The 17059-nt window shown below is 42.7% G+C and overlaps 2 protein-coding genes and 1 long non-coding RNA gene across 7 annotated transcripts in view; all 3 read right to left on the minus strand.

Moving 5' to 3' along the window:
* Nucleotides 1-721: 721 nt before the first annotated feature.
* Nucleotides 722-6130, minus strand: LOC136763459 (uncharacterized). Its single transcript, XR_010820986.1, has 2 exons — nucleotides 3231-6130; nucleotides 722-1105 (listed from the first exon to the last, which is right to left on the minus strand). It is a non-coding gene; the product is annotated as an uncharacterized LOC136763459 (long non-coding RNA).
* A 10-nt stretch (nucleotides 6131-6140) lies between these two features.
* On the minus strand, nucleotides 6141-7586 carry LOC136763458 (TMF-regulated nuclear protein 1-like). The gene has a single exon (XM_066717497.1). The coding sequence runs from the start codon at nucleotides 7243-7245 to the stop codon at nucleotides 6763-6765; it is 483 nt and encodes a 160-aa protein (XP_066573594.1). The 5' UTR covers nucleotides 7246-7586; the 3' UTR covers nucleotides 6141-6762.
* Nucleotides 7587-14936: 7350 nt separating this feature from the next.
* The window catches only part of rps6ka1 (ribosomal protein S6 kinase a, polypeptide 1), a 66402-nt gene continuing 64279 nt past the window's right edge, over nucleotides 14937-17059 (minus strand). For all 5 annotated transcript variants that reach the window (XM_066717504.1, XM_066717502.1, XM_066717507.1 and 2 more), the window contains one exon: nucleotides 14937-17053. In XM_066717504.1, the coding sequence (XP_066573601.1) occupies nucleotides 16931-17053 (123 nt within the window). In that variant the 3' untranslated portion in view covers nucleotides 14937-16930. The remainder of the gene's footprint in view (nucleotides 17054-17059) is intronic.

Consider the following 17059-nt stretch of genomic DNA (forward strand, 5'->3'; position numbering starts at 1 on the left):
ACAGTAAAAAAAAAAACTGCCCTCCTTCCTCAGAGAAAGCCTCCTGTGACCTTATTGGGGAGGTGCCACGGGAACAGCACTATTTTAAACGACTGGCCGTATGTTCACTGAAGCATCTATTATATCACTGCAGATTTACCGTCCACAGAATATGGCACCAAGTGTTGACCCCAGGGAGGTCACACAACACAGCGTGGAGACCTTTCTAGCGCTACATCATATTATCAGCATAGTCATAATCCTGCGGTGGAATTTCTTGCTGGGGAAACATTTTATCTCCTTTCCTTCTTTTCTGAGTAGTTTGAGAGCAAGACCCACATAAGCCAAACCTGAATCAATCGTATAAACACATATAAACACAGACCTGCCCCAGCTCTGATACAGAACGATAGTCACCTTTCATTCTTACAATTTCATCAGGAGCGAAGACTGCAAACCCACACTGATGATTTATGTCTGCTTTTATTTATACAGCTCTGGAAAAAATTAAGAGACCACTTTAAGTTCAGAAATCAATGTTAAGTGGTCTCAATTTTTTCCAGAGCTGTATTTTTTCTTAATGTACACAGAAATAGTGCTGGTAAATGTACAGAGGCCCAAACACAATGTCAGCAGCAGTATTTGTACAGTATTGGCAAGTCACCATGCCTATAATGAATTACCGCAGAGGAGGAAAGTTGGACAAAGCAACAAGGACAGAAACAAACAATACAAAAGTGGCTCATCTCAAATAGATTTTATTTTACAGTACATCCCCATCTGCGATATTTACACTCCGAAAACCTGACAAGAAAAAGAACAGTATTACATTCAATAATGTGCAGCTACAGAGGGCGAAGAAACAGCATTGGATACGAAAATGTAATATTGAAACACATAAATACACACACCGCTACAAAGCAGGACCTCCGAGTCTGCTCAGACAAGGCAGAAAGTCTCCCATTGTCTTGTGTGAATTCGAACACTGCGTCAAACGGCCTCCGCAGGTGTAGCTATGCTCGGTGTGACCCGTCCTTCTCTCTGATGCCTCTTCCCTCTCGACAGTGACGGGAGTAAAACGAGGCGGCAGTGAAGGGTCTCGCATGGATGCGTTTGTGAGGGTGTTCTAGGTGACAGTGACACACACAGGTCAGCCATTGCGTTCATCCCCAGCTGAAGTGTTCTCTACACTTTTGATCATTATTTTCCCTGCCTTTTCTTTCTAAATAAATGCTTAACTACACTTCACAAATAAACCTGAAAGCTACTGTAAGTGTCAAGAAACATTCAATTTCCTCGTGGGGAAAAAAGGCTGGTATGATAATAAGGGAGGTTACACGAACGCCCGTATTGAAATATTATGAACATTGAGTCTTGAAAGTAGAGCAAGACAAACATTAGGTTCCTGCTATTTCTTATTTTACTACCCGTATAGTTGGTTAAGAAAAGGTGGGTGTTTATTTATCTATTCATTTTAATCCAGCTCTATAATTTGGACTAACAATTTTCAGTCTCTCTGTAAATTACCTCTCCCTTTGTTCTTAGCAGAGATGAACACTCAGACACCAGATGTGTCAAATGGCTTCGATGCGGTCACAGAATCCAGACATTTTCCCATTCAAGTATATTCATGTAGTGTATGAAAAGCAAAGCATGGCTCCATCCTAATGTATTACTTAAAAACACCTTTTTCGAAAACAATCGCTCAAACAGCCAACAGTAGGTGAATGTACATTCGTACTGCTCGTGGGCCCAAAGGTCTTTGGGTAAGTGTTGAAGTAGCACAAAATACAAAAAGTTTAAATGCAAAGAACAAGTGAATACAGTGCAGTTGCATTCATATTTCAAATCTAAGTGCATGATAACATTTTGGTTGAAGTAGTACAATTTCAAATGATTTATATAAAGGAATATACAAGTGAGATTAAAAAACATCGAATAAGGCATTATAATACAGCTATATATGGGCATGGGCTGATTCCCAAGCATAATAAGTTATGACTGTGTATAACCCTGATACCAGCAGAAATAGTTTTGAAATCTGAAGATATAGTTGGTTCTTAACAGATCCCTAAATTGATATGTAAATAAATTATTTTATTGATTACTCTAAACAAAATAGTAAGCACTTAATGAAGGCAAAATCCGTTGCATTTTGCTATTAAACTGAGCAGAGCGATCAAACATCCTAAATGCACTGTGCTTTACTGTTTGGTGCAAAGCAGCTTTCTCAGTTTCACTTCCAGAACACAAACTTATTTCTGAAACAAAGTACAAGTATAATACATTCCCGTCTTATAGAAAATAACTATCGTCAAGTGTCTTATGAGAGTATCATCCATGACATTTGGAAATTGAAAGAACTTTGTATTTTACAATCAGAAGATAAAATCACCCAACAAGAATAAACATGTAAATACATTGCATTCAAATGTATACGAGATATTAGAATATGTCCAAGCCTCACACAAAATCAACCAGGACTAGCAAACTACAATCACATCCTCAATAATCTCTGGTGTTTACATCTATATAACTCTCAGAGCATCTCCAATCCACCTTGTGCAACAATTTCAAATCCATTTAATTGGGTTTGAACACTCCAATCCAAAGTTTAATTCCCAAGGCTGAATCAGTGCTCGACAAACTAAATATATAATTCTTCAATTAGTATAGTTTGCTGAACAATATTTATTAACCAAGAAACCAATGGTTTCTGATGAAAGATGTGAAAAACTTAATCTGCAAATGTATATACAGGAACCTTTAATTTACTAATTTAGTCAATTGCCTATTTGTACCGTTATTGACGTCTAGAATATCCTAGCTAGCAGTAGTGACTACTCCAGCTGAATGAACACAATTCAAACAGGGAGTTCCAATATTTAAGTCTCCAGCCCCAGAGATATCTTGTGCCGAATTCAAAATAAAAAGAGAAAGAAAATAAATAAACTGTAGTGCATCCTTTTATTTTCCTCTGTACAGCTGAAATCGCCTCGGTATCGAAAAAATTCCCAGCAGGGGTAGATCAATAACCGGCTTTTCAATGTGTTGCAGTGCAGATCTTTGGTAAAACCAGTTCCGTAATGATACAGTGGAAATTAAATATCAAATGATCAATTAATTGATTTAGGCAAAATCCTGCTACAGAACGGAAGGTGAGATATTGGTCGACCCCAGCAGAATCGCTTCCTTTAATCGGATGCATGCGTCAGCTTTTATTGTTTAACAAGCGCAGCGGAAATATTTACCTTGAGGACACATTTGGGGCAAAGGCATTAAAGAAGATGTCCTACTCTGATGCTGTCCTGTGTGGATGGATTGCATTAGCAATTAACTGCCTTCTTTGAGTAAATGTCCTGCACTGGACACTGCCAAGTTTAACAAAAATAAAAAATACTCTGTCCCCTTTTTTCCCTGCTCCTTCTAAATAGAACTAGAACAGCCAGACGCTTTTTCAGATGAGCCAAGCCATCTATAAATAAAGAGTCAGCTGCTCTCATCTTTCACCCGTGTCATTCGGTGGCAGCAGCAGAAGGGCTTTAGCATGCCTGTTACAACGAAAAAGAAAAAACAAATCGTATTGGGAAGACAGTGATCTAGTCTCTGCTGGGGCTGGGCGGGGGGCTGGTGGCAATACCAGAGCAATGCACGAGAAGGTGGCAGAACCAGGGAAAGATAAATAGATGAGTCAGGCTTTTGAGGCCCTGGTTATTAAGCTACATTCCTATTGATCATTATTTCTCCTCCAAGGACTCGCTCTGAGCGGGAGCCCATTACAATGCTGTTGCCAGTTTATTTTTGCTTTACTTGTGCGGCTATCAGTGACTCATCTATGCACCACAAGTACCTGCATATACTCCCCACGAACGGAGGAATATCACGGCTCACGAGCTACAGAGCTCACATCTTAGTGCGGCCAAGAACTTGTGCATTTTGTTGATAAAAGGTCACTGGCCTGTTTGACCAAGCTGCTGAATGCATTGTTCGTTTGATTTCCAAGAGGGGGCCAATGATTCCATTCTGCATCGACTTTAACACACAAACATGCAGAATAGGGTCTGCTGATATTGAGCCAGAAGCTTTCAGTATCATAAAAAAAGCAAGAACAGGGAAAACGCTGCTCAGCCTCAACCCAGTGCATGCAACTAATCAATTCCCTCAAGCAGTGATAATGGAAACTGTCAATTCCCCCGGGTCTATTATCCCTCGCTATAGAGAGCACTTTTTTGTGCATGCTGCCACATCTGGACTTTCTGGACTCTGGCACTAAGCACATCTATGTATATCATTAAAATAATTTGAATGGTGAAATATTTAAAAGCAGCAACATAATCTGGGTGTGCTGATAAAAAGAAACCCAAATCAGATGCATTTGCTAAACATATTGAAAAGTACACTGGAAGATCATAGAATCAACTAATAATACATAAATTAAGTCGAACTTGCAGCTAAAACTGTGTTTCTAAATGGGGATTTTTGCCCCAACCATTTAATTAATCATTAGACATAAAGCAAGAACTTGCGAAGATAACAGCTCACATTAAATTCATAGTTCTTAGAATTCACTGTCCTTTATGCAATATCCCTACAACAGGCTTAGTGCTACATCCTAAAACTCCCAAATCAGATTCTGGTGGAAAGACATAGAATGAGATTTAATTTGAAGTCCCCAAATCTATCAGAAATGTCCCCGCTGATCCTACATCAGGATATCTGAGGAGGATAAATCCCTCTGGATTAAAACTTTAGGAGCAATTCTGCAATGGATATAGAGCTCATTTAAAAATCCTGCATTTATAATAAAATGACCCGAAGCAATAGCAGGTACAGCAGGTAACAGCAGGTCAGTATATTTTTTCCTTTTCATTGCCATTGAGAGACAATTAGTTACTAAACAACGTCTGCTGCTTAGTGAGGGGCTGGAGAATTAAACCGAGACTTCAATATGGTAACCCTGTATGATCTTTCAACCAATCCAGTTCCACTGCTGTAACAGAATAGCTCACAATTCCCACCTTTAATGTTTAGTATTCTTGACTGGTTCAGGCTGCAAGTCTACTGAACATCTGAAATGGATTTCTTTGTATTTTCCCACCTTATTAAAATCAAAATGACTCCAAGGTGCTTCCTAATCTATCCTTTGTTGCAAAACCAAAAAATCAAACAGAGACTCAGAGTCTAAGAGAGACTCTTTTGTCATACGTTCTGTAGGTTCATTTCTTTCTCTTTTGCTGCTTTTTTTTTTTACTATTTTCAATCCGTGGGCTTTAATTCTCTTGTGAAGCCTGAGCTGCTATTAACGAGGTCGGTTTCTCACAGATTTCACATGTCGCAGTTTTTTCCCCGTCTCTGAAAAGTAAATTGGAATAGCTGTTCAAAAAAACAAGGACAGAAGATCACAAGACTCCCCGAGGCAGGAGGCTATATCTGGAATGAGGCCATCTCTGCATTTGGGACAGCGTTCACCAATGTGTACCTGAGAGCTCAGGAGTAACAATGTTATTAAAAAATGTAATAAATCAATCATCAGTGGCTGGGCTGCCCCTGCTGGTAAACCAGTTTTAAGATACAAACTCAAGGACAAGTTTCACATGCACTGCATTATCACAGGCAAGTGGACATTAATTAACCCTTAATGGATTAAACCATCTCCAAGCAAGAAAAACAGTGCCTGCAACCTTTTCTACAGTGTGCATAAAGTGTAGCATGACATGCAGCTTTTAAAGAACATGGACTTTGATCTGCAGCCAGGAAAACATTTCTCTTCTGTTAGTGTTGACATCCAGAAAATGCGAATGTCTCAGCCTCGGCTACCGAGAGGCAGAAGCCCGGCTGATTGGACAGAGCTCTGAAAACAAAGAGAGAACTGTTGGCTCATCTTAAATGAAGCTCTGCTCAGGGTGAGAGACATGGGAGAATCGTAGACGTCTATAGAAGCTCAATCGTGTATTTCAATCCATCCTGAAGGTGCAGCATTGAGTTCGGAAGAGAAAAAAGGATCTTGCTTTCCGTTTGAAATGAGGTTCTGGGCGTCTACAGGTAGGATGTCTGGATTCCCTGTCACGGTCAGGAACAAGGTTGTGCCCTTGTGCCTGGAACAAAATCTTACCCTCAACCGACAGAGATGCACAGTGAAGATCAAAGTCAGTACCCCCCCCCCCCCCCACACACACACACACTCAGGCAGGTAATGGGAATGAACCTCACCCACATTACGAACGTAGGCACACACTGACTCACTTCTGCTTCAGGAATCTGAAAGCGCTGGATCGCTCCTACTCTCCCGATGCCGTTATGCAATACCCTGGCCCAGCGCTTCCAGCGTTAATAACTTACTGCAGCTGTGAGCCCTTCCCTGGGACCCTCCAGCATCCAACAAGACATTTTCTGTAACCTAACCAACAGAGGAAACGCACAGGCTTGAGTGCAAAAGCGCTAAGAAAAACAGAAACTCGTACTTTTCCCTTCTTAATTGCACGTGAACGGTAAAACAAAGCAGAAAGTCAGCTCCCCTCCCCCTGACCCATCCTCAGGCTATTCCAAGAGTCCACAATCCTGTTTGTGGCTGCAAAATGTTTGGGCCTGACAGGTTAAAGAGAGAGGACAATGAGTCAAAGAATAAGGAATTTGTTCACCTTTTGGGGGGGGGGTCCTGGTGTGTAGAAAGAAAAGCGATCCTGTTCCTGTAGAGTTCTTGAAGAAATTGAAAGGCAAGTCCCGGCACAGGTCTAGTGAGAGGTGGCCACAGCAACTGGGGGTAGGTCACCGGGGCAGTGGCGCCTACTTCAGCTTGACGGGCCAAGGCAGGCAGGTCCGGAGGCCCAGCATGGAGGCGAACACGATCGTGGGCCGGTGCTTTTTGAACTTCAGGGTCTTCTTCTTCAGGCTGCGTCCGTTCTCGGCCACGTACAGCTCCCCCTGCTGGGCGGTGCCGGCGATGTGGGCCACCAGCTCCCCGTGCTCAGCCACCTCCTGCTCGGACTGGACGAAGACGTCGTGGAGCTCCTGCAGCCGGCTCTCCATCTCCAGGATCACCCGCTGGCGCTCCTCCACCTCCAGGAGGCGCCGGCGGGCCGCCTCGAACTCCATGCTGGAGCTGGGGGTCACCAGCTTGGAGGAGGGGGCCGTGGCGGCCGCCGAGGGGGGCTCCGACTTCTGCACGGCCCCGGCCCGCTTGAAGTCGCCCAGGGAGATGGAGCGCCGCGATCCGGAGGCTTTGGGCTTGGGCCCGGGGGAGTCGGGCTCGTGTGGCTGTCCCTTCATGGCTGTGCGGAGAGGGAGAGAAGGGCCGAGGCAGGGTGGGATGATGGGAAGAGCGTAAAAGCACAAGACAACACAACCCTGCTCACTGCTCACTGCTCACTGCCGCCGCCGCCGCTTTATTCCATTCATTAATAAGAGATTTCACAGTCCCCCAAAGACTCTCCCCTTTGCCTGTGATTGGACAGCCAGAGAATGACTAAAGCACCCACTGATTGGCTGTCTAGCCCCTCAGAATCATCTCTCTCTCTCTCTCTCTCATCCCTCACTTGCAGAGGCTGGGAGGTAACAGACTGCTTTAACAAAAAAGAAATAATGCTGAATTATTTTCCCCTAGCTCTACCTCTCCCTCTCTCTCTCTGTCTCCCTCCACCTCAGCACTCAAGGCTCCCCATCCACCCCTCCCTCACTCCCTTCCCCTCCCTGCCTACTGCTCTCCATCCTCTCCTCCCAAAACGTTGCCCGTAGCAACCAGGCCTTGACGTCAGCAGGCTGCTCTCGGGGGGGGGGGCTGCTTTCTTCTCAGTGCGCTCTGAGTTTGCAGAGGCTTCAGGTTTGCCGGTCTGACAACCAGCCCCCCCCCCCGCAGCCCGCACAGACCTCAAACACGGCTTTATGGACACCCTGCCCAGAGTCGATAGAAATGGGAGCGCCAGCTATGCCCAGATGGCAGTGTGTGTGTGTGTGTGTGTGTGTGTGTATTCTACCCCCAAGACACGCACGTTTGCATCTCTTTACCCAGTGTGAATGAGCTCCTACACGGTTATAAGGATAAATGGTGGCATTATTTTAAAAGACGACAACACAGGAAAACAGCTGTTCGTGTTTCAGCCAATTCCTCTTTTGGTGAAGGAAATAGTAAACTTTTGATGTAAACTGTATTTTCCTTTTTCCAGAAGGAGTCCAACTTGACTTGACACGTGGTCACTGTGTGTTTTGCTGTCAAGTGTACGTACGCACACACGCACACGCACAGGCACACAGAAATAGATCAATACATTCCTCTTGGACAATTGTGCGTACGCCACTGTTCAGTCAAACTCAGAGAGCCTAACCAAACCAGTACCGAAGGGGACAAATAACACATGGAACAGATGATTAAGAAAATGATTATATCACCCCCTCCCTTCTCCAAAGGCACACACCTTTCAGAAAATAATAATCCCACAGACGCTCTGGAGGAAATACAAGAACAGAATAAATCCAGAGGATACAGTAACTTTCTTGTATCGGATGTCAAGAAGTCAGTGCTGAAGAGGTGTATTACAGCCACATCTTTTTCCTGTGGGGTTTTATAAAGCCGAGCACTAAAACCCAGGGATTGTGCACTACCTTATCTGAGCCGCAGCACTTTAACACCCCGTAGCAGACAAAGACTTCTGACTGACCCTGTGCTGTTACTACACTCAGCAAATCCAGAGCTGCTGTTTGTGTAGCCGAGCTTCACACGAGACCAGGAGTGAGTGCCAGTGTTTTGATCAAATCTGATAAATCCTGGCAAATCAAATAAAAGATTAATGTGTGGTGGCCTGAAGTTCAAAACTATTTAAGCCATCGCAAAACTCTTTTTCATCGAGTCATTTTTGTATGCATTTCTACATGTGCTACAGCGACGAACACACACACTGATGCAAACTGATTGCGAAAGTGAACAAAATGCAAAGTGAAATACTTTCCGCTTATTTAAAGCTCTGAACGTGGTGAGTGCAGTAATGTTTGAAAATTGAATTAAAAAAAAAAGGCCCTGAACACATTTGGCCACCCACTAATGAGATAGTTGCTAAGAAACAGGCAGCACTTCTCCAGAGTGATGAAAAGACCAATAAATCAGCCCTCTGTGTCGGCCAGTTAATCACAAAACACAAATATAAAAATAAAAAATAAGCACATGGCTGACACAGCAACAGACAGCAGGAATATAATTCGAGATTAAGATAAAAACAATCTATTGTGATGGAGAAAATCCATTAACAATGATCACATTTTCTACTGGACTTAAAAAAAAAATCAATTAGGATAACGGGGCAGAATAATTAAAAGATGCAGCCACATTTAAATCTGCCTCTCAGAGATATTGCATTCGACAAACGTGAAGATCTTCCCTCACGTGTGCTTTTGTTGTTTCGCAGACGAAAGTTTGTGTTTTATTGGGGCGGCATAGCGTGGTACCGTCTGCCTCGACAATGTCAGGCAGCGATGCAAGGACGTGTACAGTGAATCAACTCTGAGAGGCCGTGGGGGAAGAAACAACAAAAACACTCTTTAAATAACACATGATGTAAGTGGCGCTGTTTTGAAGGATAAACCTGCAGGGAGGGACAGCAATTACAGTTCACAGCAGATCCCAAGAGCTTTTTAATGAAGACAAAAAAGTTGAGGGCTTTCTGGAATGAAAACGTAACAAAAAGCTCTGCAGTTCCTTGTTAGCAATAAGGTTATGTGATCTGAATCTGTTTTTAACTCAAAATAAGCAGGGCCTCAGAAATAATTTAGCAGAGTCCAGCACAGAACAGAAACGGAAACATGAAACAAAATGGGGGGAAATGAAACCAATAAATAAGGGAACAGTCCAGGAAAAACACAGATTTGACCCTGAGATCCAGCCCTCATTGGATTACTGTGTTACTGGCCTTCTTCCATTTGGGATGTTATATAAAAAACAAGCAGTAGCTAATAATGACTACTGCCTCAACACCGATGAAAAGACAGATTAGTTTAATCTGACCCAGCAGCTGAAAGGAGTGATTTAGCAGTTCTTGGTGAAACTGGTATTATATCACAGGGCCCTGAGGAAACAGTCACTGCGGGCCCTTGGGGGACAGCTGTTCTGCGCCAATTTACATTTCAGTTCACTTTTTAATTTGCGTTTTCATTCCAGGGAGAGCGGGGTGCGTCCGGTTTGTTAATGGAAACGAGGAGAGAAGCTTTTGAAAGAAGTCGAAAGGATCCTCTCAATGCAAAGAAGCTGAGCTCAGCCTCGAGATGTGGAGTTCCCCCGAGTCGGCATCTCACCTCAAAAACTCCTGCCCCTTAGTGTTAAGCTTCAGACACGCAAAACTGATCGTATCATTTGCTATGACTGTTCTCCACAAAGGGAGATCCCCTGGAGAGCGGCCGAAGAATTTAATCTTCAGTGATAAGAGAGCGTTGATCCTCCTTTTGCACTGCTTGGTTATATTCGAAATGTGCAGCAGTGACAAATGATAGGATACTTATTCAATGATTAAAGGGAATGTGTAAAGTACGTGTAAAGAGCTGTACTAAAAGCTCAAAATCACTGGAACGGTTCAGGCTTCCTGGCGTTCCCACATCTGGGCTATGAATATATGCATGAACATCTGTATCAGGTCCTGAATGATGCTCTACGCCAAGTTACAGAAACCGCTCTGAACGGGTCTGTGTGCCCTCAATGTTGTGCTTCGCGTTGTGTCCCGGACGGTCATTGTGTGAAGCTGCAGAGGAGCTGAATTAGGGCCAGGAAAGAGCAGGAGAGATGTGTTATCCTGGGAAGGGTCAGGAGGGTATGGAAGGATAGAGAAGGAGAGGGGGAGGGGGAGAGAGAGACGGAGAGAAAGGGAGACAGAGAGAGTGAGCTGCCCTTGTCCCGGCCGGACGGGGATGCACTTTCAGCACCCTTGCGCTGCAGCTTGGGTTTCAGCGGGAGAGAGAGGACACGTCTGCCAAGTATTTCTCATATGCAATAAAAAAGGTGAAGCACAGGAACACACTGCAGCACAAGGAAGAAGGAAAATAAATCTTCTCTTTCACAGACTGCCTACATGCATAGTTATATAGGAAGCAGCAAAGCTCACCCCACATGAAATCCAGGCAAGGTCTTAAATTAATTCCTTCCACTTACATTTCTGTGAAACAATTTGATGTATTAATTAAAATTGACCCTATGTGCTGACACACCGGCACAAAACTACTTATTGGTTACATACATCGTATTTTATATAATGGTTTTCACCATCATTTAAAGCTGATGCCCTGCTATTGAATTCATGATTAATACGCCGATTGCGGTGTAATGCCACTACCCGAGCACTGATGTCCAATAACGGCCTGAAGTTTGCATCCCGTAATACGGGAGATGGCCCTGCCGCAGTTTCTCACTCATACCTGCTGTGTTGACAATAAAACCAGGCGCACGGTTATGCAACGCACTGTACATTGTTTCATAACATCTGCAATCAGCTCACATGCCCAGTCTCTGTGTCTCTCTCTCTGCTGGCAGACCACCTGGGCTTAATACAGGACACAGATGCTGAGTGAAAAATGTCTCCCTCTCTCCGAATGGGATTAGGTAGCTGACCTGAGAGAAACTGAATCAGTTATTGCTGGAATTTAGCCATTTAATTCAATATTTTTGTGTGTTATTTTGAGGAAAAGGGTACAATATGATTTTGCACAAAGAGAGATGATGATAGATAATAATTTAATATGCCTTTGTGGAGCATATTATAAAATATTTCTTGGTGGTGAATGTTAGTTCACTGGCAATTTTTCACAGGTATATTTACCAAGTTCCACTTTAAACGGTCCGTACTTTCTGGGCATCTAAAGGAAGGCTTGTACAGACGACACTGAGTCGAGCTTTAGATGTGCTGAAGGAACGTCACTGATCTTCAAGCAACTGCTTAAAACCAACCAACATCAAGCACGAAAATCATATTCTTTTCTCGCCCTTATCATAACCGGAACATATTTTGTACAAAAACATGGACCGGAAACGGGAGCCCGTGTTTCTGGGTGATTCATTCACTGCTTCCAAAAGGTCAGGTCAAGTCGTGAGAGGTTTCCTCCCATGCAGATCTCAGGATGCCACTCTCAGATACTCCAGGAGTTTTAGTGCAGCCTCAGACATCACACACACAACACTTCACAGAATCAACTCAGGGGTTTATTAATAATACATCTGAAGCGCTCTGAATACAGCACATCGGACTCGGTGTCGAGAGAGGCGTTTTTTTAAATGGAAGCCTGGATAAGTGGAAGCTTTCAGGTTGATATCTGCATGCAAATCCAATTTCATCCCTAAATAATACGAGGTAAAAACCACAAAAACGCGTAGAAAACTGATTTCATAACAGTTTATTTGTTTTCTTCATTCTTTTTTCTCATTATGGCCTTGTAACACCGGAGGAATTACGTTTCTATTCACTGGAGTTTATAATCGGGTAGGAAGGTTAACCTGTCTTATCTCATTCACGTTGGCATGGAGGAGGAGGAACATGCAGTAGTATAAGCGGTGTAATAGGTTTATGCTGGCAGGGATACAGACACTGAACGCCATCGGTTGCCTTTGAGGAAATAGAGTTCTGTCCTGGAAGTTTACGAGCGATACACTGTCTGGATTACACACTTACACACACACAGTTTTCGCTTCTGAAGCTGTTTTTAGTATAACAATCCCAAAAAGGGTTGCTATTGGACTAGCCTAGGCAATACATTCTGTGCATTCTTGGACGTCCCCCCATTTCACAGTTTAAGGCAAAAGAAAGAAAGATAAAAGCTGTTAAGAAAGTCTGTTTCCTCCTTGGTTTTATTTAATTAATGGTCTCATGTATGCCCAACCACAAAGCTGTAGTCACACTGCTAATATACACGCTCAATTCCCAGAGTAAAGGGACAATCAGCCCCGTGTTAGTAAAGGATGAAACAAGCGGTGATGTGGCGTGTGTAGTATCTTGTCAGTTTGTTTTCATGCTACTTTGACAGCCAGTAAGAATGATGTTTAGTGACAACAGTGTACTGACCTGCACACCAACCAGCACGGCCACATCATGTCACAACGCTAGGCGTGTAACAGCTCAAGGAGAACAGCACTGATCATGTTACACTGCCTGTCCCGAGTCCTATCCTTAACAATACAGAGGCTCTGGGACTGTGTGGCGCAGCAAATCAGGAAGAGACAAGTCCTGTCTTTTAATTCCTGTCTTTAATCGTGCATCAAACGGACTGCAGTAAGTCTGGGTGTTCACCTACATTTGGCACTACAAATTAATATTTTCATTCGTTAACTGAGCCGGAGATTAGAAATCCCATCTTTTTGATGCCGTCCAGCCCCTGCAAGATAATGATTAATCGACTCACCAATCAATAAATTCAATTTCGCTTTTTTTAAAGATTAAGATTTTGGAGCAAAGGCACAAATTCATTTTAACAGTTAATTGGTGAGGCCCACTAACTGGCTTAATATAGTAAGGCACAATAGGAATCCATCAGCTTGCCCCAGTATATTAAAATAAGCAAAGGATAATAATGTGTATAAAGTCTCCAATTACATTTTGATTGGATTCTCGAGCACCTCAGCAGAGAGACCACATGAATCCCTGCGTTCTGCTGATAAGCCAAAACCTCAATTGCCCGCTTTGATGCCTCCTACATTTAAGACACTTTTTTAAACTCTAGGATTAATAGTATTCAGGATTCTTTTTGCATTCTAACTAAATCAAACCTCCTTCGTCCTTCAGATTAAAAAACAACACGACACATTTAGCTACTGCTGTTGTCAACCCATGGGGGGGTAAAGCAATTGTATATTTCCTTTTTAACTTTTTACTCCAGTTAAATGGAAATACGGGTTCCAGCTTGAGTCGTGCCACGCAGTATCAAATTCAAGGTCTGTAGGATTTTGAGTCATTTAAGTTAAGATTTTAAGTTTAAGTTGTTTACTGTATGTCTGCTTTGCCATTTATCATTCTGCATCTACTAGCAACCACAAGGCGTCCCAAAAAGAGGAACACGGCCCAGAAGACAGGTCCTAGGACGACTGGCATGCTGTCCTAGATAACAATCTTTTAGTCTAAGAGTAATCAAGTCTTGGCCCAACCCAGGCCAAGAAAAATAAAGCTCTCACATCAAACATTCACTAACTGGGTTGCATTAATTTAATCCCCAAATAATATTACAGTGTGACTTTTGCAGAGGAATTGACAGTGAAAGTACTATGAAACAGTGAACAAGACCTAGAGAGAAGAGCGAATAGACGGAGCAGGAAGCCAGAGTTCACGACAAAAGTGAAACGTTTTAATAGAAAGGCATCTCCATACGATTGGAGTTACCGCAGGGAATCCAGGCCGGAGCTGTCCAGACCCCGGGACACTCGCACACCGAGGGACCGGCAGAGCCAGAGAGAGCACGGACGAGCACGGCAGAACACGGACAGCCAATCAGAGCACGGTTTACCCGAAGAGAAAAACCGACAAAATGGAAAATAAATTGTTGAGGGAAAAAAATTAAACAACCAAAAAGAAGTGTGCCATGATTGCAAAGATCAAATAAAAGAAATAATGTATGTATATATATATATATATATATATATATATATACACAGATGTAGAAAAAAGTATTGGCACCCTTTGAAACAATTACTATCTAATTAATTTTATATGTATATAATTTTTACATTTATTGATTAGCTATTCCTTCCAGCTAGTAGCAGTAGTAGTAGTAGTAGATAAGCTTTCAGATAATTAAACTGAGTTTAGACAGAGGAAAATGTCTCCAAATGTGTTAAATTGCCGGCATAAATATTTCCGAATATCGAACTATCGAAACAAACACAAATGAAAATTCTTAACTAACACTCGATAGGAGGAATGAATAGCTCAAATAAACTTCACAAACTTAAATGAAAATTGAAAAATATATCCTTCAGCTTAACATAAAAAAGTGTGCCAACACTCAGGTATACAAAACCTCCAGAACATTTATTGACATTCTCACGTGAGTGTAAATACATCGGGCATTGAGCAGTACAGTTTCAAGCAAAAACCCAGAAACATCAACGCACACAAAACACTACAGAGTGAATGCAATTGGCTTTTCTCTGTGCCGGGCCTGTGCCAACACTAAACCCCGGAGTTCCTGCGAAATCGTACAGCGGCTCTTGCGCCAATTGGTTACATGGTTATTACTTAGTTAAAGCCCTATCCAGGAGAAGTATTGTGAATGTACAGCACAACGATAAAAGACTGGCTGGCCAATATTCAGGCCTTAGGGGCTTGTTCCCACACACTGGTTTAACACAAGTTTAATATGAACAAGTTATCAAGTCCTGCCAACTGAATCATAAGCACAATGACTTGGGTCTCCCGGCAAGGACACAGTCGAATTGTCTGCAGGGCACCTCTTAATATGAATGGATACTGGGATGAAGTCATTATCAATGCTACACATGACAGAATCGGTTCCATGCGCTCAAGGGGGTTTATTAAGTTCTTATTTTGCAGGTGTAGTTTCAGATATTTTACCAGGCCGGACCCGGTTAGAACCAGATCCATCACGAGCGTTCTCCACACTCAATAAATACATCCTTGTGAGACTAAGTCTTCAAAACAGATTCTCGTATGATAGGATTTAGTGGCACACGTAACACACAGCCAACAACACAAAACCAAACGAACAAAACAAAAAAAAACGGAGCCCATCTTTTTCCCATATAAGATTGTCTTTTTTCAAGACTCAAAAGTCATCTCTTTTTATTCGGATGATTCGGGTTTCTAAAAGCACACTTGGGAGCTGGAAGAGTAGCACAATCAAATAAGTCACCCCGATGTACCCAAGAAAAAGAAACCGAGAGAGACAGAAAGAGAGAGAGAGAGCGAAAGAGAGAGAGAGAGAGAAAGGATCTTTCAGTGATTTGCCCGTTCTCTCGTGTCCATGTTTCCAATGTTTTTCCACAAGCGAGAAGCAATCCATGAAGCAAATTAACGACGCCCAGGCAAGCATAAGAAGAACAGAACATCTCAAACATGTCTGAGACTCGAGGACAACCATACATCGAAAAATATTTTACAAATCATTTTTAAAAATGTAATCTTCAGAGCCAGTACAGTTGATAAGCAGAGTACCCAACATAAAGTCAAGGGAAGCAACAAGACACACCTAAAAAGATCTTAAAGATGGAAAGAGTCCTCAACACCTTTAAGACTTGGTTTTTGTCTCCCCATGCACTGAAAAAGTTACCAATCAATCCCTGTTAATAGAAACAGCCATTTATCATCCAGGCTCTCACAGTAATCCCAGGCACAATACAGTAGTTTGTTTTTTGTGTGTTGTTTTTAAGCAAAGTCTCTGGATATACATTTGTCATGCCTAGGATATCTTAAAGGTCTCTGTGATTCCAACAAGATAAAAAAAATAAAAAACAAAAACAAAAAAACAAACAAGAAGTTGATACTTCGACACCATGCGCCATTTCTAGAAATGCTCCCAGTAAAATGCGTTGGCAAAAGCGTTTTCTTTATTCTTTTTCAAGAACCATGCCCCCAAACCTCCCACAAAACACTTCCAAAAACAACCACCCCCCCCCCCAAAAAAAAAGGAGATCGTACAAATTACACAAAGCTGGCAAATTAAAAAAAAAAATAAAAAAAAAATACTGATTTGCAATTTGTTCTGGAAACGAAAAAAGCCAATCAGAAGAGCCGAGATTAATCCCACTAATGGACTGTCATGCCGCTGCCGCTGCCGCTCCAAAACCAAAACCAAAACCACACCGCAATCACGAGGAAGCCCTTTTCGGAGAGACCGTTCAAAGCCCGATAAAATGACAAGAGTTTGTAATGCACCATTTGCTGGGAGGCTGTTGTCAATCCATTTCCAGAGAGGCCTGGCTGAACCTCATTTTGTTTGTTTGTTTGCGTTTTTCTTTATTTTCTGGTTGTTGTCGTCGTTTTGTTTACAGGGAGGTGGAAGGAAGCTTCTTCACCCTCCGCTGAGCCAGGATTGAGGACTCGATGGGCTTCAGCTCTGGAGTCGGCTTGGAGCTCTTGAGTGCGGAATACGTAGCGGCCATCGCGCCCTGCAA

Source organism: Amia ocellicauda, chromosome 11 (genome assembly GCF_036373705.1).
Source record: "Amia ocellicauda isolate fAmiCal2 chromosome 11, fAmiCal2.hap1, whole genome shotgun sequence".
In the NCBI taxonomy this organism is placed as follows: Eukaryota; Metazoa; Chordata; class Actinopteri; order Amiiformes; family Amiidae; genus Amia; species Amia ocellicauda.